Here is an 18,330-nt window from a genome sequence, read left to right on the forward strand (position 1 = left end):
GTCTGGAATTCCAATCCAGTAGATGTTCTTATTATGTGCCTTAAGGAAGTGATGGCATGCCTATGGCATGGGTGCCAAAGATGGCACACAAAGCACTCTCTGTGGCTTCCCCCACCCCTGGTTTGTTACTAAAAAGGCAGAGGGACTTGGGCAGAGCTGCTCCCTTCCCCCTCTCCACCATGCATGTCTGATGACATTTTTTCACATCCACACCCCTCTGCCCAGCAGCCAATAGGAGTACACTGGGGGTAAGGTGGGAAGCTCATAGGCGGCAGAGCTGGAGGGGAGCTGAGCACTTGGGTCACTTTCCTCCCCCGTATACCTTCACAGAAGATATTCCTCACTTCACCCACCCCTCCCACCCAGCAGCCCAAATGAGCATTTCCTCCCTCCCCTGTGTGGGATAAGGGGGGGGGCATACCTGACTCTTGGTCTGGGAGGTGGGGTGGGGGTAGGGCCTGGCACTCCATTTCTAAAGGGTTCACCATCACTGCCCTAGGGTAAATCATTCAATCAAAAAGGGTTTAGTTTCCTTAGGTATAAAATGGAGATAGCATCTACCTCATGGTGGTGTATGGATCAACCAAGAAGCCAATCCCTTGGTGAGCTTTTGGTTGTTTAGTTCTTTCAAACATAACTGACTCTTTGTAATCCATTTTGGGATTTTCTTGGCAAAGATACTGGAGTACCTCTTCTTTCTCCTGCTCATTTTATAGATAAAGAAACTGAGGCCAACAGGGTTAAATTGTTTGCCCAGGGTCACACAGCTAATAAGTCTCTGAGGCCAGATTTTAACCCATGAAGATGAGTCTTCCTGACTCCAGGTCTGACACTCCATCCATTGAACCATCTAGTTGCCTTAAAGGACCATATACATGTTAGATAATAATGATACATGTCTTAGGTATATGAGAGGCAAAGAAACATATACAAAAATTGCATCTACTAGGTCAAGCTGAGTGTGCCATTAGAATCACAAGATCAGAGATTTTTGCAATGGAAGGGACTTTAGAAGACATATAGTCCCATCTTCTCATTTTATAGATGAGGAAACCAAGACCAAGAGAATAAGTGACTTGCTTAAGGGCACACAGATAGGAAGTGGTGGAACTGGGATTTGAACCTGGTGCCTCTGATTCTAAGTCCAGCAATCTTTTACAATTTTATACTAACAGTATATGCATATCTGTGTATGTGTATCTACTTAAAGTGTTACCCATAAACAGTCATTGTGTCGAATATATTTCTTAGAGTTTTCATAGTTATTTTATGTTTGTCTTTACATTGTTATTATTTAAATGGTTCTCCTGGTACTGCTCATTTTATTCTTCATCAATTTAGAAAAGTCCTCAAAACTGTTAGTTTAAAAAATTTTTTTTAAATATTGATGTTATAAATTGTCCTTCTTGGTGGTGCTCATCTCACTCTTCATCTTTTCATGGTTCTTTGAATTCTTCCTTATATATGTGGCTCAACATATTGAGAACCAGGTCTGGAGACAGAAAATCCTGGGTTCGAATCTGGCATCAGCTGTATGACCTTGTCTAAGTCACTTAAGCCCCACTGTATTGGCTTTACCACCCTTCTGCCTTAGAACTAATACAGAGTATTGTTTTTAAGATGGAAGGTAAGGGTTTATGAAAAATCCTCTTTACTTACAGTATACTAACAATTCTTTTATATTCATTTATCACAATTTGTTAACCATTTCCCACCTAATAGGAATCTCATTTTCCAATTTTTTGACACCACAAATTTTTGTGCATAGAGAACCTTTTTCTTCATTCTTTGATCTCCTTTGGGTATAGGCTTAGCAGTGCTGTAGCTGGTCAAAGGGCATGCACTGTTTGTTAACTTTTTATGTATGTTTCTAATTGCTTTCCAAGAACAGTTGGATCCATTCACAGTTCTACTAATAGTGTATCATTTTCCTCCTTTCCCCCAAAACCCCTTCAACCCACATATAAGCAAAGCAAAGCAACCCATAGCTAGGTGGTACAGGTGGAGAGTTAGGAAAATCTGAGTTCTAATGCAGCCTCAGGCACTTCCTAGCTATGTGATCCTGAGCAAATCACTTCACCTTTTTTTGCCTGTTTTCTCATCATTCCACCACTACTGTCTGACTTAATGATTTAGCCTAAAGACTCCAGGGTTTTGCCATCCATCCATTCCACAACTAGTCACTTAGGACCTCTGGAACTTTCCTTTTGCTCCATAGCTGAAGTTCCTTTTACATTGTTGTCTCCCCCAATTGGAGTCTGAATTCTCTTAGAGCAGGGATAGTCTAGCTTTTTTCTATTTGTTTTCCCAGTGCACAAGTAGAACAAGGGATTTATAATTTAGTCTTCTGGCTCTAAATTCAGTTTTCTTTCATTCCTTTTTTCATATTGTACTATCTCTATTTCCTAATTCCGCTGCAAACCTATTTCCCTGGCCCAGTAATGACACTAATAGCTAGAAATGAATGAATGAGAAAAAAAGTAATTATGTGCTTACTTTGTGTTCTCCATTATCATAGATGGAACTGATGGAATCTGAATGTAGACTGAAGCATACTATTTTTCATTTTATTTCCTTCATTAATTTTTCTTGTAGTTATGATATGTGTCTTCTTACATAAAATGACAAGGAAATATGAATCCATAATGGTAAATGTATAACCTATATCAGAATTGCTTGCCATCTTGAGGAGAGAGGGGAAGGAGGGAGAGAATTTGGATCGCAGAATGCCAGAAAACACATATTAAAATTTTTTTCTCCATATAATTAAGGTAAAATACAAAATATTAACTGGAGAATTAAAAAAAACAGATCTCAAAACCTAAGATCTTATAACAGTAAAAGTAGAGCAATGATTTCTGGCATGTGCTATTTTACTGTGAGAGGCTCAGCAGATAAGAAAACTCACATTTAAATATCTGTGTCTAGGCTGTTTGATTCTGGTAAAATCGCTGAAGCTCTTGGTACCTCAAGGCGACACTCTAAGGCTAGAAATTGCAAAGCACTTGCTCATCCAAATTGATAGAAGGAATTTTCTTCCCAGGAGTTCCCTCTCTGTTGAGCTGCTCCTTCCTTAGCAGAGGACATTGTTTAGGGGTCAACAGCTGTCTGGGGCTTGTACCTGGGGACTCACTCCCACTCACGTCCCTGAAGGCAAAGCCAGTCCAGAAAGTCACTCACTAGATTGTTCAAAACCTGGCATATGCCACCATGATGAGCGGCCATGTTTCTTACTTAGAGATGGCCTTTTGTGGGGAACAATGTGGACTGGTAGCCCTGCTGTGGTTGAAAGTACCAGGGTCACCTTTTAGCATCAATCCCTGAACTTTCTTCAAAAAGCAACTGGTAGCATAGAGGAATGTGCCACTAATGCCCTTAGGTGCAACTGTTTCCCTTTCTTCTGGCTGTAAATAAGTCACTTCTACAGGCTTAAAAATTTTCATTTCTTACCAATGAACTCCCAGGTCTGGAAAAAAACAAAAAGCAAACTGTTCAAGATTTATTTGAGTATTAGAAAAATTACAATCCATTCTTAATTTTATTTGAATCAAATACTGGCTAGTATTTGTACTTGTAAAGCTTGCTTTATTAAAAGAGGAGGAGAAGGAGGAGGAGGGATAGCTAGGTGGCTCAGTAGATAGCCAGGACTGGAGACCAGAGGTCCTGGGTTCAAATCTGATCTCAGGTGATTCTGAGCAAGTCACTTAACTCCAATTGCCTGCCCTTACTGCTCTCTGCCTTAGAGCCAATAGATAGATTCTAAGACATAATGTAAGAGTTAAAAACTTAGGTAGAGCAAGACAATTATTTTGTTAAAATGGTGACAGTGCTACATAAAGATTGGAAACCACTTCCATGTACTATTTTACTTTGACCACAGTAGCAAAATGAATTATTGGAGCTAGGTTATACAGTGGATAGATTATGAGACCTAGAAAACAGAAGATCAGAATTCAAATTCAGCCTTGGCCACTTAATAGCTGTACAACCCTGGAGAAAATCTACCTGTCTCAGTTTCCTCAACTGTAAAATGGGGATAATAATGACACCTACCTCCCAGGGTTGTCGTGTGAATTAGAGATAATATTTGTAAAACTCTTAGAGCAGTGTCTGACACATAGTACAACCTTAAGCAATACTCATTTTGGGGGGCAGCTGAGCTCAGTGGATTGAGACCCAGGCCTAGAGATAGGAGGTCCTGGATTCAAATCTGACCTCAGACACTTACTAGCTCTGTGACCCTGGGCAAGTCACTTAACCCCCATTGCCTAGCCCTTACCACCCTTCTGCCTCAAAACCAATACCCAGTATTGACAGAAGGTAAGGGTTTAAAAAAAAAAAAGAAATGCTCATTTTCCTTCTTTTATTTTTTTCCTCTATGTAAATGGTTATAAGGGTTCAAGAGCAAAACCAGGACAATTTCATAAAATAGTACACACATGAAAAAAAATCAGTTTTAGGGATGGAAGGGTCCTTATAAAGCCATCTAATCTGATCTCCTTGTTTTAATGAGAAGGAAACTGAGACCTGGCAAGGCACACCTCAGTGCCAAGCAAAGGAGTAAATACCTGAATATACTGTAGAGAGCCTGAAATGCAGATGGATATTGTTTCTTGCCCAAGGTCATCCAGTTAATAAATTAGGCAGATTTGGAGTTGGAATATGGTTCAAATCCTGGACCTCATCCTTATGTGACCTTATGTGACCATAAGCAAGCCTGGACTTTAAGTTTCCCTCTTGTAAAAGGTGTTGGACTAAATGATCTCATAGGTCTTTCTTGCCCATTAGGTGGGTAACAACCAGCAAACCATTTAACCTTCCTGGGATGAAGTTTCCTTTTTTGTAAAATGAAGGTGTGGAACTCGCTGATCGCAAAGGTCCCTTTCAGATTTAAATTTACGATGCTATGATTTCGAGATGGGAGGATTGTTTAGAAATAGACTTTAGCTTCCTATAAGGAAAAACTATCCAACAATTGGAGCTCTTTCTATTTAAAGGTGGAAGAAGCTGCCTTGGTAGACCATAAGTGGGTACTCCTCACTATGGGCCTTCAAATAAAAGTAGAATGGTCATTCCTTGGGAATGTTGTGGAGCTGATCCTTGAACGGGTTGAACTGGTTCCTTTTCAACTTGAGATGCTGTGAGTTTCTGTTAAGATTTGGAGGGTGAAAGAATAAGATTCAGAGATGGAAAAGAAGATCCACTGATTTTTTGGAATGTTCTTGAAACCCAAGATAATGCTGGTACTACCTACCTCACAGAGTTATTGTGAAGAAAGCTGAATGTGAATATGAGCTACTGTTTAATATACACTCTGGAAGAGAGAGCGAGGATGGTGACTTTGTGCAGCTCTGCCTCACTTAAAGGCAATTATGCACAAGTCAGTGATGTCATTTTGGTCCTCTTCAAGTACAAAAGACAACCACCACCACCATTCTGGGTGATTGAAGGGTTTCTATATAAGGGGCAGCATTATCCCTTAGCTGTGTGCCCTCAGAGAAGTTGTTTAAACCATCTTTCAGGATTTAAAAATAATCTATATTTAAAATGAGAGACTTAGGGAACAATGCTGGGAGTCACTCAATCAAGGAGCATTATTAAACACTTATAATAATAATAATGGCCAGCGTCTATATCGTTTACAAAGCTTTACATATATTATCATACATCAATACTATGTGCTATGTTCTGGGGATACAAAAGAAAGATATAAACAATCCTTGCTGTTGAGGAGCTCACAGTCAAACAGGGGAAAACATGAAATAATTAGGTATGCATACAATACATGGAGAGTTTGTTGTTCAGTTGTTTCAGAAGCATCCAATTCTTCTTGACTGTCTTTGGGTTTTACTGGAGAGGTTTGCCATTTTCCTTCTCCAGTTCATTTTATAGATGAAGAAACTAAGGTAAATAGGGTTAAGTGACTTTCCCAGGCCACACTGCTAATAAGTGTCTAAGATCATAGCAGCTGTCAAATGGCCTGAGGCAACAAAATGGCAGAGTGGTGGAAGGGCTACAAGCAGCTTGAGGCAATGAACAACAGATCCAGAAGGAGCACTACTTGCTACCAAACAACAAAGAAGGCAGAGAAGAGGAGCTGTGCAACACAGGAGACAACAGGGAAACCAAAAGTAGGGAGAGCAGAATCCAGTTGGAAAAAACTGCTTCAAGTCTTCCCAGAAGTAGTCAGCCTGAATATCCCATGAAAGTGCACACTGAGGGACCCAAAGATCCCCAAGCATCAGAGAAGGCTACGTTGCATGCTGGAAAGCATTCCCTCTACCACAAGTGGAGAAGAAGAACCTCAATAGAGAGACAAGATAACAGGGGGAGGGGAGGGAGGAGGGAATAATAACTAGAAAAATGAGCAAAAGACAAAGAAAAAACCTAACCTTAGAAAGTTACTTTAGTGACAGGGAAGATCAAAATATAAACTTTGAAGAAGACAGCAATGGCACAAAGACATATAAAGCCTCAAAGGAAAGTGGAAAAGAATGTCAGGAACCAAAAGATCTCTTGGAGGAACTTGAAAAGAAGTTAAAAAATCAAGTAATAAAAGAAACAAAAATTCAACAACTTGGAAACTAGAAAGGGACAAATAGAAATGAAAGCTGAAAAATAAAACACTGAATAAAACAACTCCCTAAAGACTATAATGGGCCAAATGAAACACGAGGCTAAAAAACTTATTGAAGTATTTAAGATCAGATTTGAACTCAAGAAGAGAGTCTTCCTGACTCTAGGCTTGGTGCTTTACTCACAGTGCTACCTACAATAGATGGGGGGATTGGGAAAGGCCACTGCCAGAAAGTGAAGTTTGAGCTCAGTCTCAAAGGAAGTAAACATTTCTAAGAGGCATAGGAGAGGAGAGAAAATAGTCCATTCAGGGGCAGAGCCAGGGCAAAAGCAGGGAGACAGTTGATGGAGAACTGGGTAAGGTCTTGTGAAGATTGGATTTGGCTCTCTATTGATTGTAACAATGAAGGTACTTAGCTCTTCCTTGATTGTGAAGATCAAATTGTAATCACCTGTCTATGTTTTAGATTTAATCCCCAAAAATGTAAGCACAGTACTTTAAGTTGAGTGGAAAGATCTGCCTGTGTTAGATCTAATCACCAAAGGTGTAAATATCCCACTTAATCATGAAGTGGGAGGTCTGTGACCCAACTGTGTGATAGTAGGTAAAGAATTAGAATAGACTAACTGCCTTCTGGGCAGTCCTAGAGCAGAGCATCAGCTGTGATTGGTAGGTGTGGAATTAGGGGAAGTGTTGCAAGAAAAAAAGGTCTTTAATAGAAAGAGACGAGGACCTGAAGGAGGTTGTTGTTCTTCTGGGAGTTAGAAAGAGACACACTTGGAGTGGAGCCTCCTGTAAGAAGCAGTTCTATTAGAGTTGATACTCATAAAGGATCTAATGATTGAACTGAATGTGGTAAGTGTAAAGGCTGACTTCCTTTCCTTGGCCTTTCTGGAGGCGTTAGCCTCCGGAAAAGGCCCATCATCTTGAGACTCCTTTCCCCTGGCTGGGGCCTTAGAAATGCTGCCTGGCTAAGAGGAAGCTGGAGCTCTCTCCCCCCCCCCCTTTTCTCCTCTTTCTCTCTTCCTTAAATATCTTCACTCTATTGTAAAATAAACTACCATAAATTCCATTCTGACTTTAGTAATTCACTTTTGGGATTTCATAATTAAACCGCCGGTGACCAGTTAAATATATTCAGCCCAACCATAAATTTAACAGCCTGAATCATAAAGTAGGGGGAGAGGAGAGAAGACTGGAAAGATAGAAGTAATCAGGTTGTGAAGAGCTTTTAATGTCAAACAGAGGAGTTTATATTTTCTACTTGAAGTAATAAGGAACAATGGGAGTTTGAGTGACTAGATGCAATGGCAGAGTCACTTAGGAAAATCATCTTGGCAGCTGAATGAAGGATGGATTAGAGAGAGAGAATAGAGGCAGAAAACTAATCAAGTGGCACTTATAGTAATCTAGAAGAGGTAATATAAATGAATTAAGGTGGTAACTACTATTTGAGTGGAGAAAGTTTTCATCTGAGGGAGGTCTTCAAGGTAGAAATGACATAATTTGGCATGTCTTATGTGGGAAGAGAATGAAGAGTCAAGCATAACCCTGAGGATATAAGCCAGGGTGACTGATGGTGGCACTTTTGATGGTAATAGAAAAATTTGGAAAGGGAAGGGTTCTGGCAGGGTCGGGGTAGGATGGGAGTAGAGTGGAGGGGATGAGTTCTAGTTTGGATATGTTGAGTTTAATGCCTATGAGATGTCTAGTTCTAAGTGTCCAAAAGGCAATTTATGATGGGAGACTAGAACTCAAAAGAGAGATTAGGACAGGAAATATTCTGATAGTTAAACCCATGGGAGGTAACCAAGTGAGAGAATACAGAGAGAAAAGGGACTAGGACCCAGGTCAGAATCATGGGAGACACACACAGTAATGAGGAATAATGAAGATCCAGCAAAAGAGACTGAAAATGGACAGCAGAGAGGTAGGAGGACCAGGGGAGAGCAATATCATGAAAACCCAGAGAAGAGAGAACATCCCAGAGAAGATGGGAATCAGATACATCAACTGTGGCAAAGAGATCAAGAAAGATAAGGACTGAAAGAAGGCCATTAGCTTGGAATTAAGAAATCACTAGTAACTTTGGAAGAAGCAATTTCAGTTAAATGATGAGACTGGAAACCAGCCTACAGAGGATGTGTTTTCCAAAGAGTTTAGCTGAGAAGGGGAAGAGAGATAGAGGATGATAGCTAGTGAGGATGAAAGTAAGGTTGTTTGTTTGAGTTTTTTTTTAAGTATGGAAGAAACTTGAAATGTTTTGTAGGCAGAAGGGAAGGAATCAGTAGATTAGGAGTAACTGGAGATGGGGGATAATTGTGGGAGCAATCTGTTGAAGGAGATGAAAGATGAGATCAAGGCTTTGTGTAGAAGAATTGCCCTTGGTAAGAAGGGTCAGTTCTTTATTTGAGACAGTGAGCAAGATGTTGAAATAGTGATCAAAGATTTCAAAGGGATGTAAGATGAGAAGAGGGAGAGAAGATAAAGCTCTTAATGAATGGCCTCATTTATTTTGGTGAAGCCCTGAGCTGAGAGGGTGGGAGATGGTGGAGGTATGAGAGGTGTATAGAGAGGAGAAAGTTGAGGGGTCCCTCAGGTTCTCTCTTGGGCTCTCTCTCTTTTCTTCTCCCTCTATAATACTTCTCCTGCTGATTCATTAGCTCTGTGGATTTAATTACCTTCCCTATTTTAATGATTCTCACATGTACCTTTCCTGTCCTTACCTCTAAATTAATCTTCAATCCCCCATCTCCAGATGTCCAATAGACATCTAGAATGGAACTCATCATCTTTCCCCCTAAAGTCTCCCACCATCCTACATTCTCTCTTACTGTAGTGGGCTCAGGCTGCTACCTAGGAGTCATCCTTGTATAATCGAAAATCTGTTACCCTAAAAAAGAACTACATTTTCCGGGAGCCCACTGACTTCCTGTCATTACTGTAGACAGGGGATAAATTTACTGGGTGTTCTGGGCCTCAGCCTCTTTGCTTCCTGACAAGGATGGTAAGTGCTGGGATTTTGACAGGCTGATTAGCCGTGGGCACGTGGTTTTTATTTTGTATCCCTTTTATTCCTTTATTTCTAATGATCATTAATACGTCTCCTAAAATATAATATCTTTATTATTGAGATTTAATTTTAATATTTACATCCTGGATGCCTCACTATCATCACTCACCTTCCTATATCCAAGCTATTGCCAAGGCCCTGAAATCAACTTTGCAACATCTCTCAAATCCTCTCCTTTCTCCCCATCTCTCCTCTGATACTGCTACCACCCTGGTGGAGGCCCTCATCACCTCATGCCTTGGTTATTGCCATAGAATGCTGGTGGGTCTGCCTTTCTTAAGTCTCCTCCTCCAATACATTCTCCATTCAGTCATTAAAGTGATTTTCCTAAAGCATAAGTCGAACCGCTCTCTCTCTCCCCGTCTCCCCATCTCCCCGTCTCCCCGTCTCCCCGTCTCCCCGTCTCCCCGTCTCCCCGTCTCCCCGTCTCCCCGTCTCCCCGTCTCCCCGTCTCCCCGTCTCCCCGTCTCCCCCTCTCCCCCTCTCCCCCTCTCCCCCTCTCCCCCTCTCCCCCTCTCTCCCTCTCCCCCTCTCTCCCTCTCTCCCTCTCCCTCCTTCTCCCTCTCTCACCAATCAATAAACTCCAGAGGTTTCAGACTGCCTTCAGGATCAAATATAAAGTGATAAAAGATTATGAGCAGATAAAGGAATTTCAGAGCTCTTGAAAATGGAAATGGAATACTTGTGATGGCAAAATTGAAAGTATGACTGACTATCCCTATATATACACTTGAGCAGCTAGGTTACCTGGAATCAGGAAGATTCATCACCCTGAGTTCAAGTATGGCTTGACTCTTACTAGCTATGTGACTCTGGCTAAGTCCCTTAACCCTATTGGCCTCAGTTTCCTCATCTGTAAGATGAGCTGGAGAAGGAAATGACAAACCACTTCAGTATCTTTGCCAAGAAAACTCCAAATGGGATCACAGAGTTGGACACAACTTGAATAACTAAACAACAGCAGAATGGAGGAGTAGATATTGACATTTGGGCACATTGAGGAATTGAGAAGCTGGGATATTTGAGGCAACATCGACATGTATTTTGAAGATTCCCTAGCATAAAGCAAGAATAGAGAGAGAATGTGATATAAACCTTGACTTCATCATAAAAAGGAGAGAGAATGTTCTAGGGGTTAGTAGATAATGGCCACCAATCTTTGAGTTGGATGATGAATTTGGATATTGTGAATCTCCAAGGAGGAATGGTTAATGATAACTAAAAAATACAAGGGTTGAGAGTATGAAAATGGAAATAGGAAGCAAGGAGTATTATGACTCCTCCATTAGGGTCACTGAGTCGGGATGTATTCGAAAATATGCTATCAGCACTGAAAAAATGGCCAAGTATACAGGGTCATCTGGAGAAAACTTCTCTTGCAATCATGCAAAATAAAAGAAATAAATGACACAGAAGTAGAAGTTTTGACTGCACTAGTCATGATGATATAAAAGAAGAAAAGGAATGGCTAAAGAAACATAAAACTAAGAGGGACTGGAAAGGTGCCATGGTACTTTAGGTGTTGAAATTAATTTTTTATTTAAATTGTTACTAAATTTAGCTAATTGTATTGTTGGTCAGTGTTGAACTATGAATAAACCATTCAATTTTGGGGGGAAAACAGGTGTGAGATTCGCATAGCGATGCCTACTAGCTGAAAAACCGGGTACTTCTTAATTTTAATATTAGTGTATCGGGAGATGTCTGTATCACTTCACCCCATAAAGCTGTGCATAGTAATTGTAATGGTCAGTGCAAGAGAGGAAGTTGGAACTTTGCATGAGGGGCTCCAGTGGCAGCCAACATTGGCTGGAGAATAAAGCAGTAATGTATATTGTTTGGGTCAGGGCCATTTAGACTAAGGAGACATTCCTCTGGTCTTGGAGGAATTTGTTGAATCTGCAGGAGCCAGCAACCACATCAGCAACTTGGAGGAGATTGCACAGCTAGAATTTACCCATTAGGCAACCTTTGGGTGGTAGCCAAGGCTAGGGTCCAAGGGTAAGTCAGCTGCTCTCTGGCTTAGGCAGCTACATTGACTCCTTCAGGCCATGGATGTGTCACTGAGGTGTCTGACTGGTTATTAAGTGACCCACCTAATGTTATAGGGCCAGATGGGAAATGATAGCCCTACAGACTGAACAATAAAAGTGCTTCTTAAAGAACCCAGTTGGCAGAACTTGTCCTATAATCCTTTCTCTGACAGCTACCCAGCTATGCCTACTGACACCTCTGTCTCTTTGTCCCCTCCTCACCTTCCAGATTCAGGGATAAAGAAGTGGCTCTGACAGCTGGCTCTAAAAAAAGACCTGAGGCTCTCGCAGACCTAAACTCTGCCTCTCCAACATACTCATGCCCTATCACCGGGCACAGAAATGAAATGCCCCCTCTCTACCTCTCCCCGCCCCAATTCCTCTTGCTGCCCTTTTGTGATTTTTTTATATCCCTCAAGCTCTGCCCTTGATATACAGCTTAACATGATTCTATCTTTTAAATTAAATTTACTTTTTTCTACTAAGGAAATCCATTTTCTCTCCTTTCTACCTCCTTCCCTCATTGGAAAAAGAAAATCCCTGTAACAATCCACAAAATTAAACAAAATGAACGTCCACGTTGGCCATGTCCAAAAATGTACATCTCCTACTGCATACTGAGTCCATCACTATTCTTGTCAGGAGACTTAGTCTAATTTAGCGTAGGTGAACACTTGATGTGATTCTTGCTAAACTCCACACTTAAACTAAGGACAGGCCTGAGTCTGCTTCTCTTGCTCCATTAGTTGCTCATTATCGCTTTTCCTCCTCAATTCATCCTCATAGTATAGAGGAAGTAGGCAGCTAGGTGGTGTAGTGGATAGAGAATTGGGGAACCATTTTCCTGAGTCCAAATTTGGCCTCGGACACTGACTTGTGACCCTAGGCAAGTCACTTAACATTGTTTGCCTCGGTTTCCTCATCTGTAAAATAAGCTGGAGAAGGGTATGGTGAACCACTCCAGTGATCTTTGCCCCAAAAATCCAAATTGGGGTCATAGATTTGGATATGACTGAAAGAACTGAACAACATTAAAGTGTACTGGAAATATCATAGGATCTGGATTCGAATTCCAGCTCTATTGCTTTTTACCTTTGTGACTTTGATCAAATCCTATCACCTCTCTGACCTCAGTTGAGGGAATTGAACCAAATGGCTTCCTTCTAGCTCTAAATCCTATGAATATTTGAATCACAGTTGTGCTTGTCTTCCCCTCCCCTACTCTCCACTAGGACTCACTCTTAGTCCCAAACCAATACTAATCAGTATTTGCCAGTCTCCTATCCTCCCTACCTCTCTTTCCCAGATGGGAAGTGGTAAATAGAGAAACTTACAGTTGCCAATTTGAAGAAAATAGTCTCCAAGCAATGAGATAATTCAACTGGAGTAAGATCAATGTGACTTTTTTTTTACTTTATACAAAGATAAAATATGGAAAATGAGTTCTAAAATATCAGATGGTCTATTTATTCATTCTTCTATTTGCCCACAGAGATTTTTTTCCCCCCAACAAGTTATATGGAGTCGGGAAGAACTGAATTCAAATCCTATCTCAGATGCTTCCTGTGTGAGCCTAGGCAAGTCATTTACCCTCATTTTTCTGTTTCCTCATATGTAAAAATAGGAATAATGCCTTCTGGGGTTGTTATGAAGACCAAATGAGATAATATTTGTAAAATGATTTGCAAACCTTAAAGTGCTATATTATTGTTGTTGTTGTTGTTATTATTATTCTACTGAGTGGGTCTAGGCAGCCTAAAGCTTTTGTTCTTTCCCAGCTTCCCTGGGAGCTCCACAGAACATGGTGCTTAGTGAATATTTAAAGGGCCACTTTAGGTTTTCCATTTAGCACTATAAAGCAAGGAAAGTTTCAATGTCATACCTTTGTCCACTGGCCAGACCTTACATATCCTAAAATGATTCACAAATAGTAATCTAAATGCCTGGCAAATGCCAGCTCAGAGCTCGTCCCTGCTCACTCTTGTCCTCTTCTTGCAGCCGATCTTTCCCTTACCAAAAGTAGCTCTAGATTTCAGCCTCAGAAGCTCTCTATCCACTGAGCCACCCAGTGGTCTCGTTTCCTTTTATTTGAAGTGAAGACATTGGACACGACGATCTCTGAGGTTTGTTCTGGCTCTAAATCTTTGGATCCTCGTTGAAAGACAGCCATGAAATCACAGACTGAGACCCCAAGTGACTGAATGCTCTTATTCTACAAATGAGGAAACCCAACCGAGAGGCTGACTGACTTGCTCAGGACCAGCTAGCTGGGAAGAGATTGAAACAGAACGTGAACCCAGGTCTCCCCGACTCTCCAATCCAGAGGCTTACCGAGGCCACCCAGCTGCCTCTCCAGAGTTGCCCCTTTGATCCTTCCTTGTCTTCTGTGCCCAGACCAGCTCAAAAGAGAAAGAACCGCTTCTCACGACTGGTCTGGAAGCGCTGTGCCCTACCTCCAGGCCACGGAGCTGGCGGGTTCCTAGTTACAAGAAATAAGGGAGCCTTCCCTGAAAGTGTCCTCCTCACGGGTCCAGATCTTAACCTTATGCCCATCCCCCAGTTATAGGAAAGACAACTCCAGCGAAGGTGTAGATCCTTCCTTCCATCTCAGCAGTCTTTCCCTCTCAGCTCTGACCTGAGACAAGCACAGCCCTGAACTCCCTCTGACCAAGGAAGCTAAGACTGAGGAGAACACCAGGAGCCCCACCACTCACCCTCTGAGGCCTGAATGACCAGGAGGACGCCAGCAGCCAGGAGAGCAGCTCCTGTGAGCCCCATGCCTCTCCCCTCCAGCCTCCTCCTGGGAGCCGGCTTCCAGGAAGCGAGACGCTCCAGGTATGTCGGAGTCCAGAGGGTGAATGGAGAGATAAATGAGCTGAGCCCCACCCCCAGAAGTGCTAATGTCATACATTTCTCATATTTATTTTTCTGGGGGAGGTTGTGTTGGACCACTGGCTCAACCGGGTTTTTTCCAGACTGAGTAGTTGAATAAAGATTGCTTCCTGCTGGTTACCTTTTGAGGGATTTGGCTAAGGAGCCAAAATGGAATTAAAGGAGTTGGAGGACATGGGTTCATAGTCTGCCTCTGCCACTTCCTACTCATGTGACTTTGGCCAAATCATTTAACCCCTCTCTGGGATTTGATATTCAAACGTACTCCTGGGGCAGCTTGGTGGATAGAGCACCAGGTCTGAGAACCTGGTTTCAAATCTGCTCTCAGACACTTCTTATCTATGTGACCCTGGGCAAGTCATTTAACCCCAAATGCCTAGCCCTTATTGCTCTCCTGCCTGGGAACCAATACTCAGGATCTGTTCTAAGACAGAAGATAATAATTTTAAAAAATTATTTCTATGGATTTTACTTCAGTGAAATGGGGCTACCATATCCCCAAAAGACCAACTTCAAGGCAACAAATCTTATTTTTAACTTTGCCCACCACACATAGACATAATTATAAAAATGAGTTCAAAATATGTGAGAAGATACATTTAAACATTATTATATTTGTCTAGAGAGATTTTTTCCACAATTTATATAAAACAGAAAACATCTTAAAACAATCCTATTTTAAATTGAGTTGGTCAATGAAGCCTAAAACCCCTGTACTTTTCTAGCTGGTATTTCCTTTGGTGCTCATCTGTAAAATGGGCTCCAAACCAAATACCTCATGATTATGAAAAGATAATCACTCTCAATTTAATTTAACAAATATTTATTGTGTCTACTATGTATATTGCCCTGTGCTAGAGACTTTGTTGTTGTTGAGTGGTTTCAGTTGTGTCCAACTTTATGACCCCATTTGGAGTTTTCTTGGCAGAGATCCTAGAGTGTTGCCATTACCTTCCCCAGCTCATTTTACAGATGAGGAAACTGAGGCAAACAGGTTAAGTAACTTGCCCAGGATGATACAGCTAGTAAGTATCTGAGGCTCAGTTCCTTTGGACCCCAGGCCCAGCACAATATCTCCTGAACCACCTAGGGAATAAGGGAGCTGACCTCACAGCCTGAGATAGTCTGGATAGAAGTCCTCCCTCTGATGTAGACTCTCTGTATCACCCTGGGCAAGTCACTTAACATCTCAGTGGGAGTTCCCTATATAAATGAAATCACAGGTCCAGTCCCAAGCCCTACCTTCATTAGAAAACTAGCCTTTGTTCTCTCTTCCCTAAAAAGGGTAAGAGTTAAGAGTGTTAACACATTATTGTATTATTGTTAAAGTTCTCTGAAAGACAGCAAATGTAATTGTTTGTTTTTAGCAAGATCTTGTAGAAGCCTATGAAGAAAGAATTCATGGGATGGCAGTGGTGAAAAGGGGAGAACAGAGGATTCATGAGAGAAAACCCGTTGAAAAGAGCAACTAATTCAAAGCGATGCTACTCACTGAGTGTGGTTTATCATCTTGAAAAGTTCCTGGCAAAGGAGAACACAAGCTAAAAACTTCTAGAAAAGCATTTTTGTTTTTTCTCACCAGGGAGGCCTCCTATTTCGACCTCAAAGAAATGTAAACTTCCCATTGGCACCGCAAAAGCGTTATTACAAAGGGCACCTGTTTCATACTGGGTATAAATGTTCAGGGTCAGGGGAGAAGTAAGGGAATAAGGAAGAGGATTGCTTAATAGAGAACTGAACAAAATACACAGAATTAGCCAAATGGAACTCCCTTTCTGCAGCAGTTATTTGTTGTTGTGGAAAGGGCACTGGCTAGAGGAGGAGCGATGGAAGACCTGGTTTCTAGTTCAGGATCCATCAACTCTTAGGAGAGAGGTAAAGACCAAATTGTCTTCTCCTCCCTTCTCCAAATTAAGATACAGAGACTATGGATTTGGCCCCAACCACAAGGTTCCCCTAGTTATGTGGCCACAGCCTTCCTAACAAAGTCCTTCTTTCTGTGTTTGACTCTTGATTATTTTGATGCATCTGTAGCTAAAAGAATAACTATGTTAATATGTGTCATATATTCATTTTAGATTGCTTTGAGGATGATGAACAAGAATTCTTTTTTTTTTTCCTATCGAAAACAAGAGCCAAATACTGAGTTTTCAACAAAATGTGTAGAAAGGAAATGAAAATAATGACCAACAGCTGGTCTTGGAATGATTCTTAAGGTCAGGGTAGTGGGGGAAAGGGGTCTGCAAGGAAAGAATAATGTAAAATCCCTTATCTTGTGATCTTTAATATGCAAGACAGATTGTTCTCTGAGATGAATAACAGAATGTTAGATTTGGAAGTGGCCTTTAGACTTAATCTAGGGCAGCTAAGAGGCACAGTGGATAGAGTGCTGGACTTGGAGTCAGGAAGACTTATCTTCCCGAGTTCAAATCTGGCCTCACACATTTACTCGCTTTGTGACCCTGGGCAAATCACTTAATCCCGTTTGCCTCAGTTTCCTCCTCAGTCAAGTTAGCTGGAGAAGGAAATGACTAAATACTCCAGGATCTAAATATGACATGAATTAGGATCATCTAATCCATCCATCCCCATTTTACAGATGAGAAAACTGAATCACTTAGTATTGAAGTGACTTGCCTAAGTCCACAGGTTACAATTATCAGAGGAAGAATTTGGACCCAGGTCATCTACTTCCAAATCCAGGACTCTTTTCCATACTACACATTGTCTGTTCCAGAAATATCTCTGTCTTGAGGGAAAGACTAGAAGCACAACAAGGCAAGGTCTTTCCGTGTGCTATGGTTCTATGACAGATTTATATTCTGCAATTAAGTTTATGAAGGGTTGGGTGCCAGCTATGCCAAAGTAAATAGAAAGGGGAGAATGGTTACTTATCAGAAGAGAGTTTGAACTGAGAATCAAAGTTGGGGATTCCCCTGGTTCTGATTTTCCCATTCCTAGTTAACACTATACTGTCCCTTCCAGAGATAAGTTAAGTTTTACTTGTTCGACATTTTTTCAAGATAACTGATTAATCACAAATTAAATGCAATATTCCTATAGGAGGCAGTTAGTGTTATCTCCCTAATGAGGACGAGCACAGAGGTTAGTTGAATTTCTCCAGGTCATACAGAAAGTTTGAATTATTTAACTGGAAAGGAATCTTAATAGCCTGACTAACCCATGTTCTAATCAGAAAAGAAATGCTTACAAACCATTCGTCCTGAGATTCTTCCCAAAGAGGAAGAAATTGAAGGGTTTGAGGGCAAAGCAACTGTTTGCCCTCCAAGGAATGAGGAAACTGAGTAACAGGTGAGAGCTCGTCCTGTAAGGGTTAGAGGAAGAAGAAAAGAAAAGTGTTATTTGTCAAGTTCTTGCTGAGAGGTACTGAGGAAGACCAACAATAGCAATAGCTAACATTTATGTAGCACCTACTATGTTCCAAGCATGGTGCTAAATACTTAACAATTATCTTACTTGATCCTCACAACAACCCTACAAAGTGCTATAATCTTCATTTTACAGATATTCAGTCATTTCAGTCATGTCTCACGCTTTGTGACCTCATTTGGTTTTTCTTGGCAAAGACAGTGTAATGGTTTGCCATTTCCTTCTCTAGCTTATTTCTTAAAAAAAAAAAAAGATAAGGAACTAGGCAAACAGGCTTTAATGACTTATCAAGGGTCACAGAGCTAGTAACTGTCTGAGGCTGCATTTGAACCAAGATCTTCCTGTCTCCAAACTGGGCACTCTTT

At 41.2% G+C, this 18,330-nt stretch overlaps 1 protein-coding gene across 1 annotated transcript in view; it reads right to left on the reverse strand.

Annotated features, from left to right (window-relative positions):
• Positions 1-14,824, reverse strand: part of CCL28 (C-C motif chemokine ligand 28) — a 29,484-nt gene extending 14,660 nt beyond the window's left edge. The window contains exon 1 of the mRNA XM_056824587.1: positions 14,398-14,824. Coding sequence (XP_056680565.1) covers positions 14,398-14,590 — 193 coding nt within the window. The 5' untranslated portion in view covers positions 14,591-14,824. The remainder of the gene's footprint in view (positions 1-14,397) is intronic.
• Between the last annotated feature and the right edge of the window lie 3,506 nt (positions 14,825-18,330).

Source organism: Monodelphis domestica, chromosome 3, assembly GCF_027887165.1.
Source record: "Monodelphis domestica isolate mMonDom1 chromosome 3, mMonDom1.pri, whole genome shotgun sequence".
Taxonomy (NCBI): domain Eukaryota; kingdom Metazoa; phylum Chordata; class Mammalia; order Didelphimorphia; family Didelphidae; genus Monodelphis; species Monodelphis domestica.